Source organism: Palaemon carinicauda, chromosome 35 (assembly GCF_036898095.1).
Source record: "Palaemon carinicauda isolate YSFRI2023 chromosome 35, ASM3689809v2, whole genome shotgun sequence".
Lineage (NCBI taxonomy): Eukaryota > Metazoa > Arthropoda > Malacostraca > Decapoda > Palaemonidae > Palaemon > Palaemon carinicauda.
Window position 1 is genome coordinate 49,132,214 of NC_090759.1, and position 13,651 is coordinate 49,145,864.

Below are 13,651 nucleotides of genomic sequence, written 5' to 3' on the forward strand. Positions count from 1 at the left end.
TTGAACGGTGGGAATGCGTAGAGATCCAGATGTGACCAATCTAGGAGGAAAGCATCTATATGTATTGCTGCTGGGTCCGGGACTGGAGAGCAATAGATTGGAAGCCTCTTGGTCAGCGAGGTTGCAAAGAGATCTATGGATGGTTTACCCCAAGTGGCCCAAAGTCTCTTGCACACATCCTTGTGGAGGGTCCATTCGGTTGGAATTACTTGCCCTTTCCGACTGAGACAATCTGCTATGACGTTCAAGTCGCCTTGGATGAACCTCGTTACTAGGGAGATGTCTTGACCTTTTGACCAGATGAGCAGGTCCCTTGCGATCTCGTACAACGTCAGTGAGTGGGTACCTCCTTGTTTGGAGATGTACGCCAAGGCCGTGGTGTTGTCCGAGTTAACTTCCACCACTTTGCCTCGAAGGAGAGACTTGAAGCTTTTCAAGGCCAGATGTACTGCCAACAGCTCCTTGCAGTTGATATGCATGCTCCTCTGACTCGAGTTCCACAGTCCTGAGCATTCCCGACCGTCTAGTGTCGCGCCCCAGCCCACGTCCGATGCGTCCGAGAAGAGAACGTGGTTGGGAGTCTGAACAGCCAGGGGAAGACCCTCTCTTAGGTTGATATTGTCCTTCCACCAAGTCAGACAACACTTTATCTTTTCGGAAACCGGGATCGAGACCGCTTCTAGCGTCTTGTCCTTTTTCCAGTGAAAAGCTAGATGGTATTGAAGAGGACGGAGGTGTAGTCTTCCTAGTGACACAAATTGTTCCACGGATGACAGCGTCCCTACCAGACTCATCCACAGCCTGACTGAGCAGCGTTCCTTCTTCAGCATCTTCTGGATGGATAGCAGGGCTTGATCTATTCTGGGGGCTGATCGTCTTGTTGTTCAGCAACGTCCTCATCAGAGGGTTCCTCATCCGAAAACTGATGAGGAAACGGCAACGGAGTGGGCAACGTCTGGCTCGCTGAGTCCGGTCGCACTGGTGCATGCGTGACGGAGCCGGACGCAACATCATGGAACTGCTGCACAGTCTGTGAACTGTCAACAACCATGGGTGCGCGAGGAAGCACAGCGTCAACCCGAGACTGTCTAGACCGTCTGGGTTGTGCAGTCAACACCCTACCGGGTTGCTGAGGTTGACGCACTGCGTCAAAACAAGTCACCTCTGCTGGTTGTTGAACGTCCTGAACGTCAACAACCACCTCCGAGCGTCGCTTAACGTCAACGTGCGGCTGGCAACCCACACTGGGTCGCATCGGTGGAGGAACCACCTCAACTGGCAGACGCGAGAAGGTTACCTCAGCGTCAACAGGGCGCACAACCGACCGGTTGGAAGGTTGTTGGCCAGAAGGTTCGGTAGCAACCTTCTCCGCATTAAAGTCCTCTATCAAGGACGCAAGCTTGGACTGCATGTCTTGCAGCAAAGCCCATTTAGGGTCTACGGGAGCAGGTGCGGCAACAGACGGGGTTAGCGACTGAGGCGGTACCGCTTTCCATCCCTGAAAGCCTTGTTTATGCATGACATAATTGTACAGCAAAACTTCAAAGGCTCGAAAACAGCTGTGAAGTTGACCTGTAAAAAACTTGGAACGTCTCCTGGCCAGGCGCCAGGGAGAGTCTACGAGATTTGAGAAGTCTATCTGGGCAGAGGCATGAACTCCCAAGCTGAGAACTTCTCTCATGTCATATCAGACTCTTGCTCTATAAGCCAGTTTAAAAGAAGGGAAAGCAAAGGCTGTATCCCCCAAACTCCTCCTGGTGATAAACCAGTCGCCTAGCCAACGTAAAGCTCTCTAGGAGAGCGAGAGAGCATTAGCTTAAAAACAACGGTTTCGAAGTAGCTAGGCCTAGTGTAAGCTCTGACGTTTAGGCGAACGAGGAGCAGCAGTTACAAAAAGATCCGGACAAAGATCCTTAAAAAAAATCATCATGATTTAATTAAAGTCCATAGGGGGCTAAGCAGCTTTAGGCTCCTCTCCATCTGACAGAGTCCTCAAGGGAATATCAGTAGGAGGGGGAACAGCAACTTCCTCATCTACAGGAACCTTGTCCGATAAAAGCTGAGTCTCAAGCAAGGGAGAGACCTACCGTGGTGGCAATGCTTTACAAGCAGAGTCCACACTCACTGGTGCATTAGTAGCGGACCAGAACGCAACGTCATGTAACTGCTTGACAGTCTGTGAACTGTCAACAACTGAACTGTCAACCACAACAGGTGCGTGAGGACGCACAGCGTCCACTCGAGACTGCTTTGACTGCCTAGACTGAGCAGTCAAAACAACTCTAGAATGCGGAGGTTGACGCACAGCGTCAAAACAAGTCAACTCCGATTGTTAGCGAACGTCTTGAACGTCAACAGGAGCATCAGCAAGTGGCCTAACGTCCAAATGCGGCTGAAAATCCACACGAGACCGCATCGAGTGTGGTTCTAAACAACCTGACTGACGTGACTTAGCTACGCCAACGTCAACAGTAAGCACAAAGGAACGTTAGGTTGGCTGAAAGCCAGGATATCGATGAGATAAACGGCTAGACTCAACGGACTAATCGGCAGAATAGTCTTCCATAAGGGAGGCAAGCATATTCTGCATGTCTTGCCATACAACCCATTAAGGATCAACGGAAATGGTTGTGGTAAGAGACGAGGGTAACGTCTGTGACCGCAACACTTTGCCAACAAAAAAGACTCTCGGAGTCTGTGTTACGCTTTTGTTAGGCGGCGAGCAGTTATCCGATGACTGCATAGGGTCAGAGCTGTCCTAATGGCTGTAACCAGGACGCTGGACCTGTCCTGAAAGGACTGACTTTCGCTTAAGGGCTTCGAAACCTTGTGACAGGTTTCTTATGCGAAAAGCCTTCGGATGACGAGGAGAAAAAACGTCTCTCTCGTCTTATGGTAGGGGAGATCTTGGTAAGATACACCCGATACCATAGAGGGAAACGTCTGCTCGTTGATCAAGGCCTCTCGAACCCATAAGTCGTTCGACATTACTTCTCCCCTGGGCTTGGGAGCATGAAATGAGGTCCCGGACTAGGTGAACGACAGGCACGAACAGACGAACCCTCGGACGCAACACTGTAACACTTTGCGCATATCACTTTATCACTTCGATTTTCTGTTTTGCACTTATTTCACTGAAATCGAAACTTTTACTGATTTCTACCTGAAACACCAATTCTACCCTTCATTAAAAGGTAGTAATTGCGAAATCAGTCGTATAATGCAAGCTCATTAATACCAGCAAAAAACAGAAAACATATTTTAAGATAAAAAATTCAGTGGCTGGGAAAGAGACTAAACACTAGTTCATATAAACTACGTTTTCAATCTCTCACCGCACATAGCCTGGGGACGAGAATAAAAAACTAAAAACGTTTAATCCTTCCTCCCCGTACAGAGACTAGGGACGAGAGTAACTCGAGAACAACGTTACCCACTTGAATGGAACGTTTTCTCTCCTCTCTCTCCCTCCGCCTCTATCTCTCTCTCTCTTTCTCTCTTGATTTCGCACCTAAGAGAAGAGCCCAATTATATTTCGTCAAAAAAAAACATGTTATTTGACTAAAGGAAAAAACTGAAAGGTTTTTCAAATAAAAAGTTCCTTTAAAATAGAATTTAAAACATTTAAGCTAAGAAAGAATGAACAAAACGTCAGAATCGATTTACTCTTACTGCAAAGTGAAACCGTGATACACTCTCTCTCTATCGTAACGATAGAGCGCATGTTGAACGTCCTGAATGTCAACAATTGCGTCGCATAAATAAACTAAACGTTAGTTCATCTTTGAAAACAGTACGAAGACTATCAAAGAAATTCTTTCATAAAATATTAAATTTAAAAAGTTTTAAATCCTTAGCTCTTTAAAAGCTATTTACGATATAAAGGGCTCAACGTTGATTAACTTCGGTTTCCAAGTTAGGACCGCCTACTCTCAGGAAAGGTCGCATATAAACAAAACATTAAAATTTATTTTTATATGTTTATAATAAATGGAAAGTTAATCGAAGAGGCCTAATAAAGGCGGAGAGATATAAAATATATAGAGGAAAATCTATAAATAATTTATAACGTGATAAGATAATTACTAAAAGCCTAAACACACTTCCGTCTAAGGGAAGGGTCGGCCATTTAAAAGTGAAAGAAAGTCCATACTCTCTTTGTCACCATAATTAAATCTATCCAAAACGAGTTCAAGATTTAAGATGAAGATAAAACACCTGCATTGCGAAAGCTCAAAACCAGAATATAGTACTTCACCAATATGATGTGAAAAACTCCAGTTTAGCAACAGCGAGTAAAGTACGTCTTGTCGACACGTCGACAGAGAGAAAATTGAGTCTTTGTTTACATAAGAGCTGGGTATCTGGTCGACAGATGGCGCTGTTGGGCACACCCGCAACCTGTGTAGCGATCGCTGGCGAGTTTTTTCCGTAGAGTTTGTCTGTCGAGCAACAGAGTTGCAGCTATATATTCACCGGCTAAGTTAAATATTTAAAACTTATTTATTTAGCATGTTAAATGATACTGAAACAATGCATATAAGGACTAGTTAATAGAAATAGGATTTTTTTAAAGAGTTCACACTACTACATACATTAATAATTTCCAAAAGTGTATTTTGATAAAGTATTATTCAAAAACAGTAGAATAAGCAATAGAGTACAATGAATTCAAGGTAATAACTCTGGAAAAGGGACATAAAAAATCATACTTACTTTAGGTTGTGTTACTTTGGTATTTACAGAATGGAAGAGGCCAAAGTACACACAGTTGAAAAGACCATTACGACCAATAGTTGCTGTTACTCCTTTGTTGAGACCTCTAAAGCCCAAGCCTTGTGTCTTGATAATTTCCCTGGCAACTGCCCATGTTCCTGGTGAAACTTTATGTTGCGCTCTGTGATTGATAATTGAAATTAGACCCATTAACTTTCACTTTAAATTATGTCTTCTCATCTATTATTTTACTCTTAATAGAAAGCGATTTCAAAAAATTCTCAACCTCTTTTGAGATTCAATTCTTGACGGGGAGGTTTTAATATTTATGCTAATTAATCTATCTAAAAAGATTTCACTGGAATCTATGCAATTATTATGAACATAGTACTTCATTCTTTATAATTGAATTGCATCTTCCAGCTGTCCCACATGCCAAGAGAAATCTGTGATCACTCAATTTCAACCTTTTAAAATCTAGATGTTACCTTATTTGATATTGAAAAGTAGATAAAAACTTGAGGAATTATTGCAATAAATGGTAAGAAACCTTATATAAATTATTAATACTAGTGTAACATGGTAAAAACACTAATTCCTCTAAACTTGGATTACTCTAAGTTAATGCATACAATCCTGTAATTTCAATATACGAATAACATACATAGTTGTCTTTATTATAAAAAAATGCTGTACAGTATTTACTTACTGTAGACATAGTATCCAAACAGCATACAATCTTTTAAACATGTTATATAACATTATTTTGCCAATGTACTCGTTTCTTAATGAAGAAACAGTATCGTTAGTGCGCTTCAGGCATAGTGTCATAGAATTATAATTTTTCGGTGGTCTTCAAATTTCCCTAGTTACAAAGTGTTTTAAGATTAATGATATTCTATTAAAATATAAATGAATGAATGATTGGTAATTATATGGCATCATAACATCAATGGTCACTGATGCCGATTGGAATATGATTAAAAAGAATTAATAACTTGATGAAAAATTTGAAAAATAAAAAAGAATAATTAGCATAACAATAAAACATTTTAGACTTTATATACCTTTCAAATACGAGCAAGAAGACCATCTTCCAAAATGAACTTAAAAATGACACTGGCATCATACACACCTCCTCCGAGAATTTTTGTGAGGATGTAGGTTTTCTTATTTGCTGAAGAAACAAAAGACGACGACAACTGACAACAAGTTGCTTTAATTGCTCATCGAAATTTGTGCTCTGCATTTCTTGCAAGTACAGTAATACCTCGAAATACAAGTGTCCCAACATACAAGAAATTTGAGATACAAGGAAAGTTTCAAGCAAATGTTTGCCCCGAGATACGAGACAAATTTGAGATACGAGGATATGAGACGGTTCCCCATGCGGCTGCTAGGTGGCTGAGTGTGCGAGAGGCTGCTCACGAGGACAGCATCGCTCGCTCTTTCCCATCGGATCTCCATCGCGTAAAGTTATCTTCGAGCATTGGCCAGAGTGTTTGCATTTTTTACGTGTTTTTTGCACTAATCAGTACAGAATTAAGTGAATAAGCAATGGGTCTAAAGCTAGCAAGTGCAAACAAGGGTAGTGAAAATAAAAAGCGTATGATGACAATCGAGATAAAGCATGAAATAATAAAAAAAACATGAAGAGTGGTGAATGAGTGACTGATCTGGCTCGCCAATATGAGAGGAGTATTCAACAATATGTACCATCCTCAAGCAGAAGGATGCTATAAAGAAGGAAATCAGAGACATGTTATCGAAGTAGCAAGAGTTTTCTGATTTTATGGAAAGAGGCACGTAGACAAGTTGGCGTGTGGTAGAGCGTTAGCCTTTTGTGACGACACTTCTGTACGTCCTTTTCGTAACATTTTGAAGGGGAGACAAAAGCAAACAGCCCTAAATAGGTTCCTTTTAAAAAGGCCAGCAAAAAATGAAGGTGAAAGCGAGTCAAAAAGCGAGGCAAAAAGAGCCAAGCCGGAAGAAGAAAAGTAAAAAAATGAAGATAAAAACAAAATTAAAATTAAGTTTAGTGTAACGTAAGATTAACATTTATTTTTAAGTGTGTGTACAGAAAGGTAATTTCATTCAAGTTAAATCTAAAGTTCAAGTTATGTTACGTAGCGTTACAAAAGAGTAGCGTACCGAACATGTTGCCGTCAAGTCTCTCTCCCTCCTCCTCTGCACACAATGCCGTTAGCCCCCACCGTCTGTCTCGAAGGTAAGAACTCCATAATAATGTCACATTTTATTGCAGATCATAACCAGTACATAAGTATTTGTTATTTTGTGAGTGTCAGTTGAGAATTAGAACAATTAAAAACATGTTTTTCCACTGTAATATACTGGTTTTAGGTGTTTTTTCAGAGGGTGGGAACAGATTAATTTTTTTTTAGTTATTTTATGTGGGAAAAATTGATCCGTGATACGAGCTAATTGACATACGAGCTCGGGTCCCGGAACGCATTAAGCTTGTATCTCAAGGTATTACTGTACAGTAATAGTATTCTGTTCAGTGTGATTTCTGCGGCACCTTCTTAATGGAATTCTTGTAGATACACGTAACACCTGAATTTCTGGTGACCACCAAGGGACTAGTCATCGATGGGACAGATCTGTCATTCTTTGGAGTGGACTGCACTCAAGCTATGGGAAGAGTTCCATTCAGTAAATCAATGGCATCATGAACATTTTGGAACTTGTCAGCATTACCATCTACTTTACTCAGTTTGTTAAATTTTTGCCAGTCAGGTCTATCCAAGCACCATCGAGGTGATCTGTATTTAGGTGGACCATTGTTAGTCAGAATTACTATTGGTGCATGATAACTTGTATACCAGTCATCCAATGTTCTCCCGTGAAAGTCAGCTAGGCAGTTAGAGCATGCTATTGAAAGATCAATGCATGATAAAAGACCAGTCTGGATATGGAAGTGTTGTAGATTTACCCATATTTAGAACTCCAATAACTTCATTTTCTATTAGTGATGCTAGCAGACTGCCTTTTGAATTTGCTATAACATCTCCCCATATTGAGAGTCTGCTGTTCATATCACCCAGAAGAGAAAATGGTTGAGGAAGTTGGTTTATCACTTCAGCCTCATCATCATAAGAGATGCTGTCATTAGGAGGCAAATAAAGTGAACACATGGTATATTTTCTATCTAAATAAATTTTGAATGCTACTACTTGTAGAGTTGTACGTAGGCTTAAATGTTTTTGGGAAATGCCGCGACGAACATACATGAGACTTCTATCATGATTCTTTCCCTAGGGATTACATGGTGTTCTGTAACTGACATATTTTCTAGGGCATGGAGTAAAAACACCTAGCATTGTTTCTTAATGACATGCAACTATAGGTGAATGATCAAGAATTAGGAGCTTCATCTCTTTTTATTTAGCCCTCAGACCTAGACAGTTCCACTGCAAAATTGAAAAGAAAATAATAGTTTACTTTTTAAAAGACTCCTTTGCTGAAGCCTATTGGAGTTCTTTGAATTAATGGGAACCTCTGACATTCTCTTTGTAAAAGTATGTCTTGTTAAGCTTGGCTTAACATTTTTCTTAGCAACCTTCTTATTAGTTGTCAAAGGGGCTGACGAACCTCAACATCAATCTTAGATATAATCAAATTTCTTAAAGATTCATCATCTTTATTTTTAGATAAAATTTCATATATAATGGCAAAAGGTATTCTTACACTTCTCATTGAAAGGGAGAGAGATAGTAGTCTCTCTTTGTGAATACCAAAAGGAGAGCTATTGGGATTATGTACCTTTTTTATGACAGGTGCATCTAATAGCTCTCTAACAGAAGATTCTAAACCAAAATCTGGCAATGCCAGAGATGATAACTTAAGGTTGTACATTCAAGGTGCGTAAGATTCTGGGGAAGGGAGTGGTGTCTCTTTGATGAGATACACAGATTCCAAATCATGAGGCATAATATTTGCCTTAAAAGGTGAATCAGAAAGAGGAAGCTTTCCATTACTTGGTCTAGGTAGTGTTGCATTTCTCTTTGGATGTCAATCATCCTTAGATTTTAAAGCCTTGACATAGCTTTTTGTTTTGCTTAGCAGCTCTGCAAATAACTTTTGAACAGCCACTTTTACTATTTGATGCTAAGGACACTTATTAGTTGGCTTGTGATCCTGGCTACAATTAGTGTTTTCCTAGTTACAATTAATACAATTGGCAACAGAAGTGTAGACAATTCTTATTAACTGGCTTGTGATCCTGGTTATAATTAGTGCAATTTGCAACAGAAGTGTTGGGATCCATGTTCAAGATCAGGACAATTGTCAAGAGATCTTTTTGATTTTACATACCATAAGATTTATATCCAAATATGAAGCAATTATAGCACTGCAAAGTTTTCTGTTAGTAAAGGCGAACTGGCATTCTTTAATTTTTCACTTATACATGAGAGGGTACATCATGGTCTTCAAAAGTGAAAATAATCATAGTAGTTCTGGGAACCTTATGAACCTTCAATATTTCTTTAGGGCATATATCCAAGATTTCTTATTTGCTAAACTCATTATCGTTCCTATTAAAAATCACCTATCTTCCATAGCTAAAATTCAAATGTTGTTTGACATCCACCAACAGATTTTCTTCTATTATTACATTACTTAACATAAAAGACTGTGTTTTAGATTTGGCATGAATTAAGATGGTTTTCTTGCCAAATCTAGAAATTTTTCCACATTCTATAGTCCAGTACCTAATTTCTATTGTATTACCTTGCAAAATTTAAAATATAATATTCTTCTCCCTTTGAGGTTGCAATAATCCATATCGGTGGCTTAGGTTTTCTGTTTGTGATCAAATTTATTTTGGGGTCAACAGATTCACTCTGATACCAGTCAGTGGGGCAATATATGTCTAGGTTTCCAGGAGCAGCATTGCATAGCAATTTTAAAGACAGTTGATAAAATATGAAAGTGGGTGAAACAATAATAAGCCATAGAAATACTATAAGAGAAATTTTGAGTCAAACCGAGGAAAAAAAATAATTCACCTGTTCGAGAGCCCTCCAGCCCATCACAAGGCTTCAACGTGGATATTCCGTGTTGAAGAAGAATGACTCTGTCAAAACATTCTTTTTTTAAGGGAGTTTTATTGAATTATGTATATATTGCACATAAGGCCAATGGAAATTTACACTGGGCAGGGTGTTATCCCTGTTTAAATGCGCATTACTTTTTTTTTATTGGGTTAGGGTCTTTGGCTGTAGTTTCCTGATGTGTATTTATCTCCTGCTTATCATTTGGATTATGGTTAGGTTTTTCAATAAAATTTTCAAGATGAAGAATGTCTGTTGCATGCTCCTAAATCAGATGATCAAAACACATACAACTATGTAGCATTGTGTTGAATTATTTTTGTCTTGACAAAGTTATCAGTCAGTTCACCAATTTCATGCATACTGTATTCATGTTTTTAACATCGTGAAAATCAGAAATGCAGCAATCATTGAAGCTGCATGAAGTTTTGTGGGCAGCTTTATTTTTGGCTGTTGCTTTATGTAAAATCATAGATTTACCAGTGGTGTCAATAAACTGAGATGGACTTATTTCCTTGAATGGTACACCACCAATTGAGTCCCTTTAAGCCACATGATTATCATAGGAATTCTTATGGACCTCAACATTTACATTTTCAGGACCTTGGTATTATGACAGGTTCAGATTAAGAGCCTGGGAGGAAACCTCTACAGGCTCACTCAAGACATTCTTCATTACTTGCTTTTTTATATTTTGGAGGGATTGCATTGTCAATAACTATTTTTCCCCTCACATTTTAATTCTAGAGGTACATAAGCAACCATCTGTACTTCACAAGGACTTTCTATATCCTTGGAGGTATTAAAAGTGGAAGATTTGTCAAACCACTTCTGTATAGGAATCAGTTTCTTGCTTATATAAGTGATTTCAAGTGCCAGTGCTTTTTGCCTTTTCAGTTACTCTACTGGTATATGTGCATTTAGATGAAGATTTAATAGAAGTATGAGAATACAGTGGGTTCGAGTGACTAGATGCAGAAGAAGTGAAGTGGTCATGATTCTGTTAATTAAGTTTTGTGGAAGAGTAAGTAGATTTTGAACTAGAAGTCACTTCACATGGATTGGACCAAACACTTTAATAGATCAACCCTTGGACATTATTACCCAAATGTTTTTCCTGGGTGCACCAAAGGTTATATGTTCATTATTTGCTGTCCAATGATTGCTTGTTCCAATTTATAATGACATCAATGTCATGAATTTGAAGAGAGAGTTCCTTTATAATGAAAACAAAAATTAATCTGCAAAACCATCTGTAAAGAGGTCATGGAATTTAGAGCAGGTTAAACATCTTTAGCCATTAATGAATTTCATATTAATGCGGCAAAACAACATACCATTTATAACATTGGACAGGTCAAGGATGTAATACAGTATTTCAACAAATATTCATATGTCAAATTTTTATAAAGGGTGGCAGATATTGAGAGGTCAATACTAGCAAGATTGCAATATTGGTACCTTTAAGCTTTTGAGCTTTAAAAATTGTGGGAGGACACTTCTTTAATATTTCCCTTTCTGGGAACTCACACAGATCCCTACAATAAACTATTCCCACACCATTTGTTGCTCTTTTAGACATCTAGATTGCAAGGCAGAAGATACGAGTTAGTAGTCTGGATCCTTAAATCCCTCGTATCACTAAAGTAAACATGCCTAAGAAACTTCAATTTTCATTTGTGGATGGAGTTTTATATCAGATGATTCTACTAGCTGTTCATTGTTGTTGGTGATGTGTCAGCTATAGCTGATCAGTTGAATCATGTTTTGGATGACAGAGCACTTCATTCACTTGCATGCTTAGCTACTAGCTCATCATGGATTAACATTAGCTGGGTAAGTATCAGGACTGGTAATTTTATTACCCTAACAAGTCTTACTATGAAGAAGATTTAAATTTAATAGTAGCCTATTTTTATTCAGTGTCAAAATATGTTATTTTCATTAGTAAAATAAATTTTTGAATATACTTACCCGATAATCATGTAGCTGTCAACTCTGTTGCCCGACAGAAATCTACAGTCGGGATACGCCAGCGATCGCTATACAGGTGGGGGTGTACACAACAGCGCCATCTGTGGTCAGGTACTCCAGTACTTCTTGTCAACACCACCTCAATTTTTTCCTCGGTCCACTGGTTCTCTATGGGGAGGAAGGGTGGGTCAATTAAATCATGATTATCGGGTAAGTATATTCAAAAATTTATTTTACTAATGAAAATAACATTTTTCAATATTAATCTTACCCGATAATCATGTAGCTGATTCACACCCAGGGTGGTGGGTGGAGACCAGCATACATGTTAACAAAGAAGCTAAGTATCCCGTATTTTATTTTATTAGTTATTCAAAAATAACATAAAATAAATAAGTACCTGGTAAGGAAGACGACTTGAACCATTACAGTACTCTGCCTTTATTAAGTACGTCTTCCTTACTGAGCGTAGCGGTCCTCTTAGGATGCTGAACGACTCTTAGGTGCTGAAGTATAAAGGGCTGCAACCCATACTAAAGGACCTCATCACAACCTTTAATCTCGGCGCTTCTCAAGAAAGAATTGACCACCCGCCAAATCAACAAGGATGTGGAAGGCTTCTTAGCCGACCGTACAACCCATAAAAAGTATTCAAGAGAAAGGTTAAAAAGGTTATGGGATTATGGGAATGTAGTGGCTGAGCCCCCGCCTACTACTGCATTCGTTGCTACGAATGGTCCCAGGGTGTAGCAGTTCTCGTAAAGAGACTGGACATCTTTGAGATAGAATGATGCGAACACTGACTTGCTTCTCCAATAGGTTGCATCCATAACACTCTGCAGAGAACGGTTCTGTTTGAAGGCCACTGAAGTAGCCACAGCTCTCACTTCATGTGTCCTTACCTTCAGCAAAGCAAGGTCTTCTTCCTTCAGATGAGAATGTGCTTCCCTAATCAGGAGCCTGAATTAGTAAGAAACTGAGTTCTTAGACCTTGGAAGAGAAGGCTTCTTGATAGCAAACCATAAGGCTTCTGATTGTCCTCGTAAAGGTTATGACCTTTTTAGATAGTACCTAAGAGCTCTAACTGGGCAAAGTACTCACTCCAGTTCGTTCCCCACCAAGTTGGACAGGCTTGGGATCTCGAACGACTTAGGCCAAGGACGTGAAGGAAGCTCGTTTAGCAAAAAACCGAGCTGCAAGGAACATATAGCCGTTTCAGATGTGAAAACTATGTTCCTGCTGAAGGCGTGGATCTCACTTACTCTTTTAGCTGTTGTCAAGCACACGAGGAAAAGAGTTTTTAATGTGAGGTCCTTAAAAGAGGCTGATTGGAGAGGTTCAAATCTTGATGACATAAGGAACCTTAGGACCACGTCTAGATTCCAGCCTGGAGTGGACAACCGACGTTCCTTTGAGGTCTCAAAAGACCTAAGGAGGTCCTGTAGATCTTTGTTGGTGGAAAGATCCAAGCCTCTGTGGCGGAAAACCGCTGCCAACATACTTCTGTAACCCTTGATCGAAGGAGCTGAAAGGGATCTTACGTTCCTTAGATGTAACAGGAAGTCAGCAATCTGGGTTACAGTGGTACTGGTTGAGGAAACTGCATTGGCCTTGTACCAGCTTCGGAAGACTTCCCCTTTAGACTGATAGACTCTGAGAGTGGATGTCCTCCTTGCTCTGGCAATCGCTCTGGCTGCCTCCTTCGAAAAGCCCCTAGCTCTTGAGAGTCTTTCGAAAGTCTGAAGGCAGTCAGACGAAGAGCGTGGAGGTTTGGGTGTACCTTCTTTACGTGAGGTAGACGTAGAAGGTCCACTCCTAGAGGAAGAGTCCTGGGAATGTCGACCAGCCATTGCAGTACCTCTATGAACCATTCTCTCGCGGGCCAG

The 13,651-nt window shown here is 39.8% G+C and overlaps 1 protein-coding gene across 5 annotated transcripts in view; it reads right to left on the reverse strand.

Moving 5' to 3' along the window:
* LOC137627723 (mitochondrial 2-oxodicarboxylate carrier) overlaps nucleotides 1-13,651 on the reverse strand; it is a 270,316-nt gene that overhangs the window by 34,338 nt on the left and 222,327 nt on the right. For all 5 annotated transcript variants that reach the window (XM_068358985.1, XM_068358984.1, XM_068358987.1 and 2 more), the window contains one exon: nucleotides 4,717-4,897. In XM_068358985.1, coding sequence (XP_068215086.1) covers nucleotides 4,717-4,897 — 181 coding nt within the window. The remainder of the gene's footprint in view (nucleotides 1-4,716; nucleotides 4,898-13,651) is intronic.